Source organism: Ruditapes philippinarum, unplaced genomic scaffold (assembly GCF_026571515.1).
Source record: "Ruditapes philippinarum isolate M1 unplaced genomic scaffold, ASM2657151v2 ctg9027_1_1_1_1, whole genome shotgun sequence".
Classification (NCBI taxonomy): domain Eukaryota; kingdom Metazoa; phylum Mollusca; class Bivalvia; order Venerida; family Veneridae; genus Ruditapes; species Ruditapes philippinarum.
In genome coordinates, this window is record NW_026858018.1 from 60,643 (window position 1) to 73,977 (window position 13,335).

Consider the following 13,335-nt stretch of genomic DNA (forward strand, 5'->3'; position numbering starts at 1 on the left):
TAAAGATGTATTGCGAATCCGGTGCTATAATCACATTTTGTGTAATGAAGTTTATCTGAGATAATGGCAGCTCTTTATAGATAGTAAAGAACGATTCAACTCTCTGCTGTGTCATCTCGTACCTGAAATAAAAGTTATGCACGAATGGGCACGTGCAAATTTTGTCACGAGCCAAACTTGAAATATTGTCATGTGTATTTTATTGTGTCAGTATGAAGACACCAATTACGACTAGTTGTACCTCTAACTAGATTATGCTGACATAAACGGAAAATATTACATCAGCAGTGATTTGATGAAATATTAGGGCTTTAAAGTTTATTCACTATTACTATTGTATAAATCTCTTAAAGGACTTGTATTCATCTCGATATAACTACTATATCACTATATAGCTTAACTTTCACTAAGCTTGTTGAGCTTCTAATGCTAACTGGATTAATACAGAAAGGAATGGCTGTAGTTCTGTGGATACAAAACTTTAACAAACAAGTCAAGTTACATGAAGAAAACTATTTTATTCTACTAAGTTTGACCAAAACAAAACATTTAAAAACATTCAAATACACTTGCAGTTAGATATTTAAACATATACAAGACATAATAAACACTCATACATGTTTATATCGTTTAACAAACGTATGTGAGCTCCACTTTTATAATCAGACGCTGGCCACGCCTAGCTCCTAAGCCTAAGTGCTTCTTCTATTGTAACAAGAATGTGAACTATGAGCCATTCACAAAAAGGTGCTGTAATTCAATTCTCACATGAATAAGATTAAAATCATGTTTCAAGAAAGTAGAGTTTGCAAACCCTGAAAATGCAAAATGATTGTTGGTCTATGTTTGTGCTGAAGAAAAAATATAAGCAGTATTTGTTTGCTGATGAATACCACTATTCTTTTATGCGTGTACAAAATATATTTAACGGAAGCAACATAAACATCTTATTGATATTTTGTTTTCTGTATATATAATCCTATCAAAATATCTCAAGGAATGCCATGCGTCGAAATTTGAATTTCATCTCGATCTCTTTCAACTAAGTGTTGATGTATTTTTTTAAAACAAAAAATCTTAAATTATTCATTATTGGCGGCTGAAAGCGCAACTCGGACCGATTCCAGTGGAGAGTTTATAAAGATTAGAAAACCAAGTCCGATATGCAAGAATAAATTGATAGAATAAATTGATTGAATAAATGAAATGTAATACACATGATTGAATATTTATATTTTCTAATAGAGTTAACTTAAAACAAAGTAGGGTGCGAAAAAGGCCAGCCAATATGAAAACGCAGGGTAAGTTTTTATCTTTTCGTAGTAGTGTTAGAATCGAGACAATATGATTCTGGCCAGTTTTGGCGGATTTTTAACACCTATCCGTCATTTAGATGCGGCTACCGTGGCCTATTTCTACGAACATTTTTTGACAACCATTCTAACACGACCCGCATTTTTCCCTATTGAACATAGAATATCTAAAAGTGTGTGTTATTATGCTATAAAGACACTGTTTGACGTTCTATATTTAGACATGTGACGTTATCATTATACATGTGACGTAACCACTATTAAATCCGACGCACTGACAAAAAGTACGGAAACAAATCAGGCACAATTTTGCTTATATCAGTACGGCAGCATTTATTTGTTAATTTCGTGTTAGAATCGTAATAATATATACAAATCGGTGATTTTATCGCTGGACAACATCACTGTTTGTCGTTCGGATGCGCATCATTATATCACTCGGTATACGCCCTCGTGATATATAATTCCTCGCATCCGAAATCCAAACAGTGATGTTATTGAGAGATAAAATCACATTTTGGGATATATTATTTCTTAAATAAACACCGCTCAAACCGATACTTCTCTTTAATAATCTAGGAAAAAGAAACAATAGTATGTATAATGAACATCCAAAAATACTACGACATAAAACAACCATGGCTGCGACCGCTAATGACAAAATGTTGATAAGTGCACTTAAATGGAAATTAAAACATTCTTATCCCAAATTACAACATCGGAAAAGAACAACTATGGGTGAAACTGCAAGAGATAAAGATGTGCAAAAAATATACGATGAAATTCGTTAAGAAATTAAAATATTGAGCAAAATAGGAGAAATCTTTAGAAGATAGAACAGAACAGAAAATCATTCAAGATATGAACAAGATTTCTTACAAAATACACACTTTTACGTATTTTTTAAGTCACTCAAAACTGTTGAAATATTTTACACTAACCCAAATAAAATTTGAAAAAAAGGTTGATTCGTACATACCAGTCTGAACCTATAACTTGTACAAAATATCTACACTCTAAAATTCACATTTCAAATATATTTGTAATATAATAATCAAAACTATTTATATATTCTTCTTACATCTCGAAAAACTACATGTCGTTCTAACCAATACACGCCATAATTAGGTTGTCACACACATATTTTTTGATAATTATCATACTAAAAACAATAAAATACAAAAAAAAGTTTGGTGAAAATGAAAACTGACATAATATCTTGTTGAAAAAAAAACAAAAAAAAAAATTAACAAAATTGTCCATACCATCTCTTTTATAATATTTTAATAGTTAATCGCTCAGTGGATCATTTTGAATAAAATATTTGCTCGAAGATATTCTGCTATGTTATGTTTACGAAAAATGCAACTTTAATTTTTTCATGACCACTGCTTTTATACAGTCGTTTTAAGTCTTCTTGATATAACAGTACAGTTACAGTCACACATTTGTTACACTTGAGAATTTTGTTCCTTTTCATCACCCTTCACATTCATCTCATGCGTATTTTCCTTTACATTTGGTTTGTCCTCTCTTTGTTACTTTTCATCACCCTTCTCGTTCATCCCATGTGTATTTTCCTTTACATTTGGTTTGTCCTCTCTTTGTTCCTTTTCATTACCCTTCTCGTTCATCCCATGTGTATTTTCCTTTACATTTGTTCTGTCCTTCCCTTTGTTCTTTTTCATCACCCTTCTCGTTCATCCCATGTGTATTTTCCTTTACATTTGTTCTGTCCTTCCCTTTGTTCTTTTTCATCACCCTTCTCATTCATCCCATGCGTATTTCCTTTACATTTGTTCTGTCCTTCCCTTTGTTCTTTTTCATCACCCTTCTCATTCATCCCATGCGTATTTTCCTTAACATTTAGTTTGTCCTCTCTTTGTTCCTTTTTATCACCTTTCTCATTCTTCCCATGCGAATTTTTCTTTACATTTGTTCTGTCCTCTCTTTGATTATTTTCATCACCATTCTCGTTCATCCCATGCGTATTTCCCTTTACATTTGTTCTGTCCACTCTTTGATTATTTTCATCACCCTTCTCGTTCATCCCATGCGTATTTTCCTTTACATTTGTTCTGTCCTCTCTTTGATTATTTTCATCACCCTCCTCGTTCATCCCATGCGTATTTTCCTTTACATTTGTTCTGTCCTCTCTTTGATGATTTTCATCACCCTTCTCGTTCATCCCATGCGTATTTTCCTTTACATTTGTTCTGTCCTCTCTTTGATTATTTTCATCACCCTTCTCGTTAATCCCATGCGTATTTTCCTTAACATTTGTTATGTCCTCTCTTTGATTATTTTCATCACCCTTCACATTCATCTCATGCGTATTTTCCTTTACATTTGGTTTGTCCTCTCTTTGTTCCTTTTCATTACCATTCTCGTTCATCCCATGTGTATTTTCTTTTACATTTGTTCTGTCCTTCCCTTTGTTCTTTTTCATCACCCTTCTCATTCATCCCATGCGTATTTCCTTTACATTTGTTCTGTCCTTCCCTTTGTTCTTTTTCATCACCCTTCTCATTCATCCCATGCGTATTTTCCTTAACATTTAGTTTGTCCTCTCTTTGTTCCTTTTTATCTCTCTTCTCATTCATCTCATGCGAATTTTCCTTTACATTTGTTTTGTCCTCTCTTTGTTCCTTTTCATCACCCTTCTCGTTCATCCCATGCGTATTTTCCTTTACATTTGTTCTGTCCTCTCTTTGATTATTTTCATCACCCTTCTCGTTCATCCCATGCGTATTTTTCTTTACATTTGTTCTGTCCTCTCTTTGATTATTTTCATCGCCCTTCTTGTTCATCCCATGCGTATTTTCCTTTACATTTGTTCTGTCCTCTCTTTGATTATTTTCATCACCCTTCTCGTTCATCCCATGCGTATTTACCTTTACATTTGTTCTGTCCTCTCTTTGGCATTTACATTTTGATCCAATACCAAGTTTCTTCAAAAAGACTGAATAGGAGGTTTTGATTTCTGGAATTCTCACGGCATATAAAATTGGATCGACGACCGAATTCAGCACATACATGCATGAAATTGTTGCTTTCAATTTAACAATTGTTTCATAGTAATCAAAATCAACAGATACAAAGTATGTACATATATCTAGCCATGTACCTGGCATAAGCAAAACGATATATGTTAACAAAATTGAAAGAAATGTGAAAGCAGATTTCCTAAGAAATATCAGCCGAGGCGATCGTTTTTTCAAGTTATATATTTCATAGAAAACTACAGAATATATAATTACTAAAGCTATCCCGGAAACTGTTGACGCAAAATTGAGAACTGTGAAAATTTCATTTAATGCATCCACTATATGATCTTTAGCCAGCTTGTAAACCAACAAATAAGCCAGTCCAAATACCAGCGCAGTAAGAATCCAAAAGCAACAAATCACAATGTTACCGCGTCCCGGTGACATCAAACGGTCATAGTGTAAAGGTGCTTTGGTGGCTATCAACAAATTTACCGCCAAGCCTAGCATCGTTAACATTTGTGCAAATTGCGTCGTTGAATAAATCCAAGACAGTGACGTCTGCATAGGCCCGTATTCTATTAGAGCATATTGTACAAGAACAGACGGAAAAAACGTAAAAGTTTTGTACAAAATGTAAGGTTGATATAATGATATCCGAGGCTGCAAGACTGACGATCAATTTCGTGTTAGTTTTCCATACACCTGGAATGAATTTCAACGCCATACCGTGACAAAGGTTCAGAAGTATTCCAAAAATAACCAAGGTTATTTCTATCACAACGAAAGAATTCGGGCGATCTTCACTTAAGATGCTATTACTTCCATGATTTTCCCAAAGAGAACGAACAAAGTTGAGCATAGTTTTTTCTGCAACATCCATGAAGTAATCGTCCATGCCTGTTGGTTTGTTTCCTTCATTTTGTTGCCAAAAATGTTCGTTATCCCTAAGGTTGTTGAAAAAACCGGAAACGAAATTGTCCATTTTGTTCTATTCGAGTAACGGAATATGATCATTAGTTGAACATTCATGTGCCATTAAATGCTCTATACTTCATTGAATTAGGAGCGCTTTTTCTATGTTATGCTATTAATAATTTATCATGCTATTTTATATGAAGTTACGTAATAAAATGTAATGGTATTTTGTGTTGTGATGTGTAATTTTGGGTTGTATGGTACAAATATTAAGAGTACATATCTGTTGTGTGGTGGTAAAGTTTAATATAGTGACTTGACGTGTCGTGTAGTCAGTATGCGTTTTGTTTCACTAGTCATGTTTCAAAAAACAACAACATAAAAATGATAAGTCCAAATAGGAACTGATGTGACGAGTTGCAGAATACAGAAAGCTGTAATATATCACTGATATTTGTAATAAGTAAAAACTAGAGAGAAAAAAAACATAACAAAAATCATATTGTCATGGAAATATTAGAGAAAACATGTGAAAAAACTTAATTATTATATTTTGATACTTAAAATATGGCTCGTCATGAAATGAATTATCGTACATTATGTGCGTCTCTAAAAAGGCCAACTATTATTACTGTCGGATACGTGAACGATTCAGATTTTCCGTGGTACGGTGCTTCCATTCAAAATGGAGGAACTGTAAACAACAAGAAGGTTCATGTCATTTTATTTCTATGTATTTAGACAAATCCGTTTTATATAGTAAAAGAAGAATAGTTGCATATAACGTAAAAATAAATTCAATCAAGATCAATAAGTTCACAATATATGTTACATATGAGCTGCGTCATGACAAAACCAACGTAATGGTAACTAACGGATGCGCTGGCTGGTCTGGATCCATGCTGGTCGCAAACGCATTACGTTAGTTTTGTCATGACGCAGCTCATATGATTTAAATGATTTTTTTACTTAAACCTTTCGTAAATAAATGTACATGAAATTCGAACAGAGAGAAGTGGTACATTTTTGAGTCAATCTACATACAATAGGCACATATTTTGAAGTGAATACTCTTGTTTATTGCAGTACATGTATAAAATTAACTGTGGTTTTTCATCTTTTGTTCTGCAAATTTGGTTTCTCGAAAATTGTCTACTTTCTGTTTTGTCTCGATAACGGTGCGGACACCTAGCAACAGTGTGGACACCTTTCAACGGTGCGGACTTTCCGTAAGAAATTAAACGGTGCTTTCACAAATAAGGTAACGGTTACTGTGTAAACATCTTTTTCAAAAATTAAGATTTCGTCAACAAAATTCCACGAATTTTAATTTCATTAATGAATTCATGAAGTTACAATCGTGAATTCAATAAATTAAATTCGAGAATTCCAATCGGCCTTTCCTAGAAGCGTTAATTATTTCGTAAAGTGTATTACATGTGTACAGACTAAAAAATGCAGAAATGTGTATGCGTTCCAATGGTTCTATAATGTATAATAATATATTACAAGTTGATATTTACTAAAATGCCATATCAATTAGCTCAGAAATAATTGAATAAAGTGGTAAGGAATAATTGCTTTATCTGCGAAATAACAAACATTAAACAAACAAACTCGAAAATGTTTGACATTACACTTTTTCGTATTATACTCGTATAATTATTACATTTCAATCATTCTCCACTTATTTTGTCATCAATTATTAAATATGGGATGGGATGAGGTGTGCCATGCGTCGTTAGCGTCTGTTTTACATATTAATGGTTTATCATTTACATTATATCAATTTGTTAATGAAGTTGTTAAATACAGATGAAATTATTATTATTATTATTATTATTATTACTATTATTATTATTATTTGTCGTACGCAGAATGCGCATGCGCGAAATGCTACTTCCGTATCTATGGAAATATTGCAGTGGTCTATAAAATTTGACTTCAATATTCACAGAAGGAACTCTGCTACAGTCGCTGATATATAGGAAGTTAGCAGTAGAAGTTAGCAGTGAGCAGTAGCAAATTTTTTAAAACATGAAATTGGCAGTAGCAGAATGACAGCAGTAGCAATAGCAAAATTATAAAACATGAAATTTGCAGCAGCAGTAGCTCAGCAGTAGCAGTAGCAAAATTATTAAACGTGAAGTTTGCAGTAGCAGTAGCTCAGCAGTAGCAGTACCAAAATTATAAAACGTGATGTTGGCAGTAGTAGTAGCTCAGCAGTAGCAGTACCAAAATTATAAAACGTGAAGTTGGCAGTAGCAGTAGCTCGGCAGTAGCAGTAGCAAATTTATAAAACGTGAAGTTGGCAGTAGCAGTAGCTCAGCAGTAGCAGTAGCAAATTAATGAAACGTGAAGATGGCAGTAGCAGTAGCTCAGCAGTAGCAGTAGCAAAATTATAAAACGTGAAATTGGCAGTAGCAATAGCTCAGCAGTAGCAGTAGCAAAATTATAAAACGTGAAGTTGGCAGTAGCAGTAGCTCAGCAGTAGCAGTAGCAAAATTATAAAACGTGAAGTTGGCAGTAGCAGTAGCACATCAACAGCAGTAGCAAAATTATAAAACGTGAAGTTGGCAGTAGCAGTAGCTCAGCAGTAGCAGTAACAAAATTATAAAAACGTGAAGTTGGCAGTAGCAGTAGCTCAGCAGTAGCAGTAGCAAAATTATAAAAACGTGAAGTTGGCAGTAGTGGTAGCACAGCAGTAGCAGTAGCAAAATTATAAAACGTGATGTTGGCAGTAGCAATAGCACAGCAACAGCAGTAGCAAACTTATAAAACGTGAAGTTGGCAGTAGCAGTAGCTCAGCAGTAGAAGTAGCAAAATTATAAAACATGAAGTTGGCAGTAGCAGTAGCTCAGCAGTAGCAGTACCAAAATTATAAAAACGTGAAGTTGGCAATAGCAGTAGCAGTACCAAAATTATAAAACGTGATGTTGGCAGTAGTGGTAGCTCAGCAGTAGCAGTATCAAAATTATAAAACGTAAAGTTGGCAGTAGCAGTAGCTCAGCAGTAGCAGTAGCAAAATTATAAAACGTGAAGTTGGCAGTACCAGTAGCTCAGCAGTAGCAGTAGCAAATTAATGAAACTTGAAGTTGGCAGTAGCAGAATGACAGCAGTAGCAGTAGCAAAATTATAAAACGTGAAAATTGGCAGTAGCAATAGCTCAGCAGTAGCAGTAGCAAAATTATAAAACGTGAAGTTGGCAGTAGCAGTAGCTCAGCACTAGCAGTAGCAAAATTATAAAAACGTGAAGTTGGCAGTAGCAGTAGCTCAGCAGTAGCAGTTGCAAAATTATAGAACGTGAAATTGGCAGTAGCAGTAGCTCAGCAGTAGCAAATTAATGAAACGTGAAGTTGGCAGTAGCACAGCAACAGCAGTAGCAAAATTATAAAACGTGAAGGTGGCAGTAGCAGTAGCTCAGCTGTAGCAGTACCAAAATTATAAAACGTGATGTTGGCAGTAGTAGTAGCTCAGCAGTAGCAGTACCAAAAATATAAAACGTGAAGTTGGCAGTAGCAGTAGCTCAGCAGTAGCAGTAGCACAATTATAAAACGTGAAGTTGGCAGTAGCAGTAGCTCAGCAGTAGCAGTGGCAAATTAATGAAACGTGAAGATGGCAGTAGCAGTAGCTCAGCAGTAGCAGTAGCAAAATTATAAAACGTGAAATTGGCAGTAGCAATAGCTCAGCAGTAGCAGTAGCAAAATTATAAAACGTGAAGTTGGCAGTAGCAGTAGCTCAGCAGTAGCAGTAGCAAAATTATAAAAACGTGAAGTTGGCAGTAGCAGTAGCTCAACAGTAGCAGTAGCAAAATTATAGAACATGAAATTGGCAGTAGCAGAAGCACAGCAACAGCAGTAGCAAAATTATAAAACGTGAAGGTGGCAGTAGCAGTAGCTCAGCTGTAGCAGTAGCAAAATTATAAAACGTGAAATTGGCAGTAACAGTAACTCATCAGTAGCAGTTACAAATATTTGGATATGAATAAATGAATACAACTTATAAGTAAAAAATTTTGTGGAAGATATTTTGTTTTGATGATGGTATTTTATTATTTGATTTACCTCCTTTGTTTGACACATCGAATAAATTCAATGTACGTAGAGTTACTCAAAAAAATAAATGAATGGACATTTCAATTAAACGCCAATTGTATACAATAAAAGTTTACTTGAATATGGAGATAAATTTCAATTAGACATAAACATATTGATACAGTAGCTTTCCCAAAATTATTCATGTGCCAGCTAGTATCGATAAGATCATCAAAATCACTTATTTGTTCATTATTCTTTGTTTGCATGTCAAATTGAATCTTCATTCATATCAAATATCAAAACAGGTCTAACATAAATTATTCAACTTGCTTTACACGTCGATTTTAATGTTAATTTCGGTTTGCATTAGCTAGGGGAAGAAATCATGAAAATATATTTTCGTCTCTATCATCATCAATAGTAATTTTTTGCATGTAAGTTCAATTCAACTCATATTACCTAATTATTTAAAAAAAAAATCAAATAATTTGATATATTGTAACTTTATGAGTTGATTTCGGTAAAGATAAGTTGATTTCGGTAAAACTACCGAAATCAAGTTGATTTCGGTATCGTTATGTACTGCAAAGACTGGAACTATTTCAGCGACTATAAAGTTCTATAGATTCTTTACTTTGAAACAATAAGAAAATAGTAATTATTAAGCAGACGTCAGTGAACAGTGAGCTGTTAGTTGTAAGCAATGTGACGTAGGCAGTAAGCGTGATAGCAGGACCCAGTCGTTTGTGATGTCAAAAAAAATATTCGGAATGCGATTAGCAATATAAGAATTACATAGTAAGCAGTGCACAGCCAACAGTCACTATCAAATTTTTGTTTTACTTTTGAACATGTTTCCCATATGCCCAACTAGACGTTCATTTTTCTTGGTGAAGTAAGACCTCAGGTGCAACTCTGGCCACCTCAAAACTGTTTTAACTGCGACTATTTACGCACCTATGTCCAGATTCAAAGTTAAAGTTTGCTAATAAATTAATAAAAAAGAAATCTTGTCCAGTTTGTAAAGTTGAAAAAAGACATACGTCATTTATACATCATTTATTGATAACTTACGTTATGTTAGGTAATAAAATAGATTATTTAGAGTATTCAGAAGTTTTCGGCAAGCATTACGAAGGCAACCGATCTTCGGTTGTAAATTTAAAATTTCTCCAGAATACAATTACATATCTGATGAAAAAAAAACATATATAACATTGTCTTCTTTCTTTCTGTAACATGTCCCAATAATTTAGATTGACTGCTTAACTCAATCTAGTAAATTGCGTTATTTTTTAACAAATTGATGTTGAATAACAAAATAAACAATGAAAATAGTCATAATTTTAAAGTCGTTAAAACATGGGTCGTTTAAAAATTTTTTTATTATTTTTCAAAGCCCCAGCTAATTTTTGTTTCCAAAAGGGTTCTGCTACTTTCCCGCAACTATGCAAATTTCTGGGTTACTTTTCCCAAGCCCCAATTTTTACCGTTTTGTTTTTACTACTGCACTACTGAATTTCTTTTCAAATTTTTTGGGGTTTTTTAATTTTTTTTCTTAATTTTCTTTTCCCCATCACCCCGCCTTTTTTACTTTTTAAAATTTTTTTTCTACTGCTTTTCCAAATGCTACCTTTTTTTCCCCTTTCGTTTTAAATTTTTTTTCTTTTTCTTTTTTTTCTTTCCCAACTTTTTAAATTTATTAAATTTTTCTACTCTATTTTCCAACTCTGCTACTTTTTTTTTAATTTGAGGGGGAATTTTCTGTGGGCAAAATTTTTTTTCTCCCTTTTTCCCCCATACAAAATTTTTGAGTTATTGCCCTATGTTCTTTTTCATGCTATTTTGTCCTGAGCTTATCTCAAAAGTATTTAGGTATCAACTTGAAAACTTCATAGCTTGATGGATCTCATTGAGGAGGAGTGCAAGTGCACAAGAATGATAACTCTACCCTGCATAAATTTTTTAGTTATTGCCCCTTTGTTATTTTTCAAAATTAATTTTTGTCCAGAGCATAACTCAAAAAAGCCTTTGAGATATCAACATGAACTTCATAGGTGCATAGATCTCACTCAGGAGGTGTGGACTGCACAAGAATGATAACTCTACCTTTCATAATTTTTGAGTTATTGCCTTTTGTTATTTTTCATACCTAATTTTTCACCCGAGTGGAGCATTTACTCAAAAATGTTTGAGATGTCAACATGAAAATTCATAGGTGGATAGATATTATTGAGGAGGAAATGCTGTGCACAAGAATGTATAACTCTTCCCTATACAATTTTTTGAGTTATTCCTCTTTGTTCTTTTTCATAATATTTTGTCCGGAGCTTATCTCAAAAAGTATTTGAGGTATCAACTTGAAACTTCAAAGCTGGATGAATCTCATTGAGGAGGAGTGCAGTGCACAAGAACGATAACTCTACCCCCCCCCCTGCATAATTGTTTAGTTATTGCCCTTTGTTATTTTCAAAATTAATTTTTGTCCAGAGCATACCGGTTAACTCAAAAGGTCTTTGAGATATCATTATGAAACTTCATGGGTGCATAGAATCTAACTCATGAGGTTTGCAGTGCACAAGAATGATAACTCTACCTTTTATAATTTTTGAGTTATTGCCCTATGTTATTTTTCATACTTAATTTTTCAATTCAATTTTTTTTCTTAAAAGTAAATTTGAGGTATCAACTTGAAACTTCATAGTGGATAGATTTTACTGAGGAGGGATGCAGCACACAAGAATGATAACCTTCCCTGCATTATTTTTCAGTAATTTTTTGCCTTTGTTATTTTCAGCCATCAGTATTCACATAGGTTTCAAATCTGTAATCACTATAGCCATCAGTTTCCATTTACCAAAAGACCTTAAAATGGAGTTATTCTGATCTACTACATATACATTCTTCCCCCATGAGCAAACACATGCGGCGAGGGATGGCCATGTTGACATGGCTCTTGTTTACAAATTGAAACAGCAGCAAGGGTGTTAAAGATAAAATTTTATTAAACCCCTTATTACAAAAATTACACAATTTTGTAGTGTAAACTTCCTTTTGAATAAAATGTATTGGTCAGGCGGGCAAGTGTGTCAAACAGATTGGGACGCGAACGTTTGTTCATGTTCAACCGGGACCGTTTAGAATATCATGATATAGTTAATCAAAGTTAAAGTTTATTTAAAATTGTAATGTTTAATGTAAACTTTTAAATATACCGATCAATGTTTTATGGTTTGAAGAAGGAAAAATGGTTTGACGTCATTATTTAAAAAATAAAATGTATTACGAAGAAGCGGATAAAATGATTGTGTTATAATCTTTTCCAAACAAACTCATTCTTTTAATTCTCAAGATTTGAGTAAAAAATAATTATTTGAAATCTATTAATGTGACTTAAATTTTTCTGTTTGGCATTCACAAGGCAAATCGGATAAAGGATTTATAATCACAAGGTTTATTGAAGAACCTAGAAATGCATTATCACCCTTTCTTTTATTTTTTCTGAATTGTATTATCACTGCGAAAAAAAATATACTGATTATACGGGAATAATACGGTCCCGTATTTTTGGGCATGTACGGGCCCTTTTTACGGGATGTATTTGTCGAAAACGGGCCCAAATAAAACGATCCGTATAGGGGAAACCCGGTAAACGGGAAATTTTGTAAAATTCCCTAGGCATATACGGAATTCCCTTAAATTTTCCCCAATTTCATGTACGGGATATTGTTCGTACTTTTGAAAATATACGGAAATAAAATCCGTATACGGACTTTTATAAGGTTTTCTATCCCCCCAGAAAAACTATAAAAACCAAAGGAAAATTTCGGGCCCCCTTTTTTTCTACAATAACAGGAAAGGGTTACGGACTCGTTTTCCCAAGTATACAGGGATTAACGGGAAAGTATTAATTTTAAAAAATTTCAGAATATACGGGGTCGTATTTTTCCCCATATAACAGTTATTACGGAAAACGTAAATTTTTTACATTTTACAAAGATATTTCGGGGAAAGGTTTTTTCTAAATTAACCCGGGGATATACGGAAACGTATTTTCCCAAAATTTTACAGGGGAAAAAC

General features: G+C 33.6%; 1 protein-coding gene across 1 annotated transcript; it reads right to left on the minus strand.

Moving 5' to 3' along the window:
* Window positions 1-517: 517 nt before the first annotated feature.
* LOC132751817 (uncharacterized protein DDB_G0290685-like) lies at window positions 518-5,294 on the minus strand. The gene has a single exon (XM_060742036.1). It carries the CDS (start codon window positions 3,772-3,774, stop codon window positions 3,001-3,003), a length of 774 nt encoding a protein of 257 aa, XP_060598019.1. The 5' UTR covers window positions 3,775-5,294; the 3' UTR covers window positions 518-3,000.
* Between the last annotated feature and the right edge of the window lie 8,041 nt (window positions 5,295-13,335).

Excerpts from the sequence above, each read along its gene's own strand:
- LOC132751817 (XM_060742036.1), bottom strand. The coding sequence starts at position 3,774 with ATGAGAAGGGTGATGAAAAAGAACAAAGGGAAGGACAGAACAAATGTA.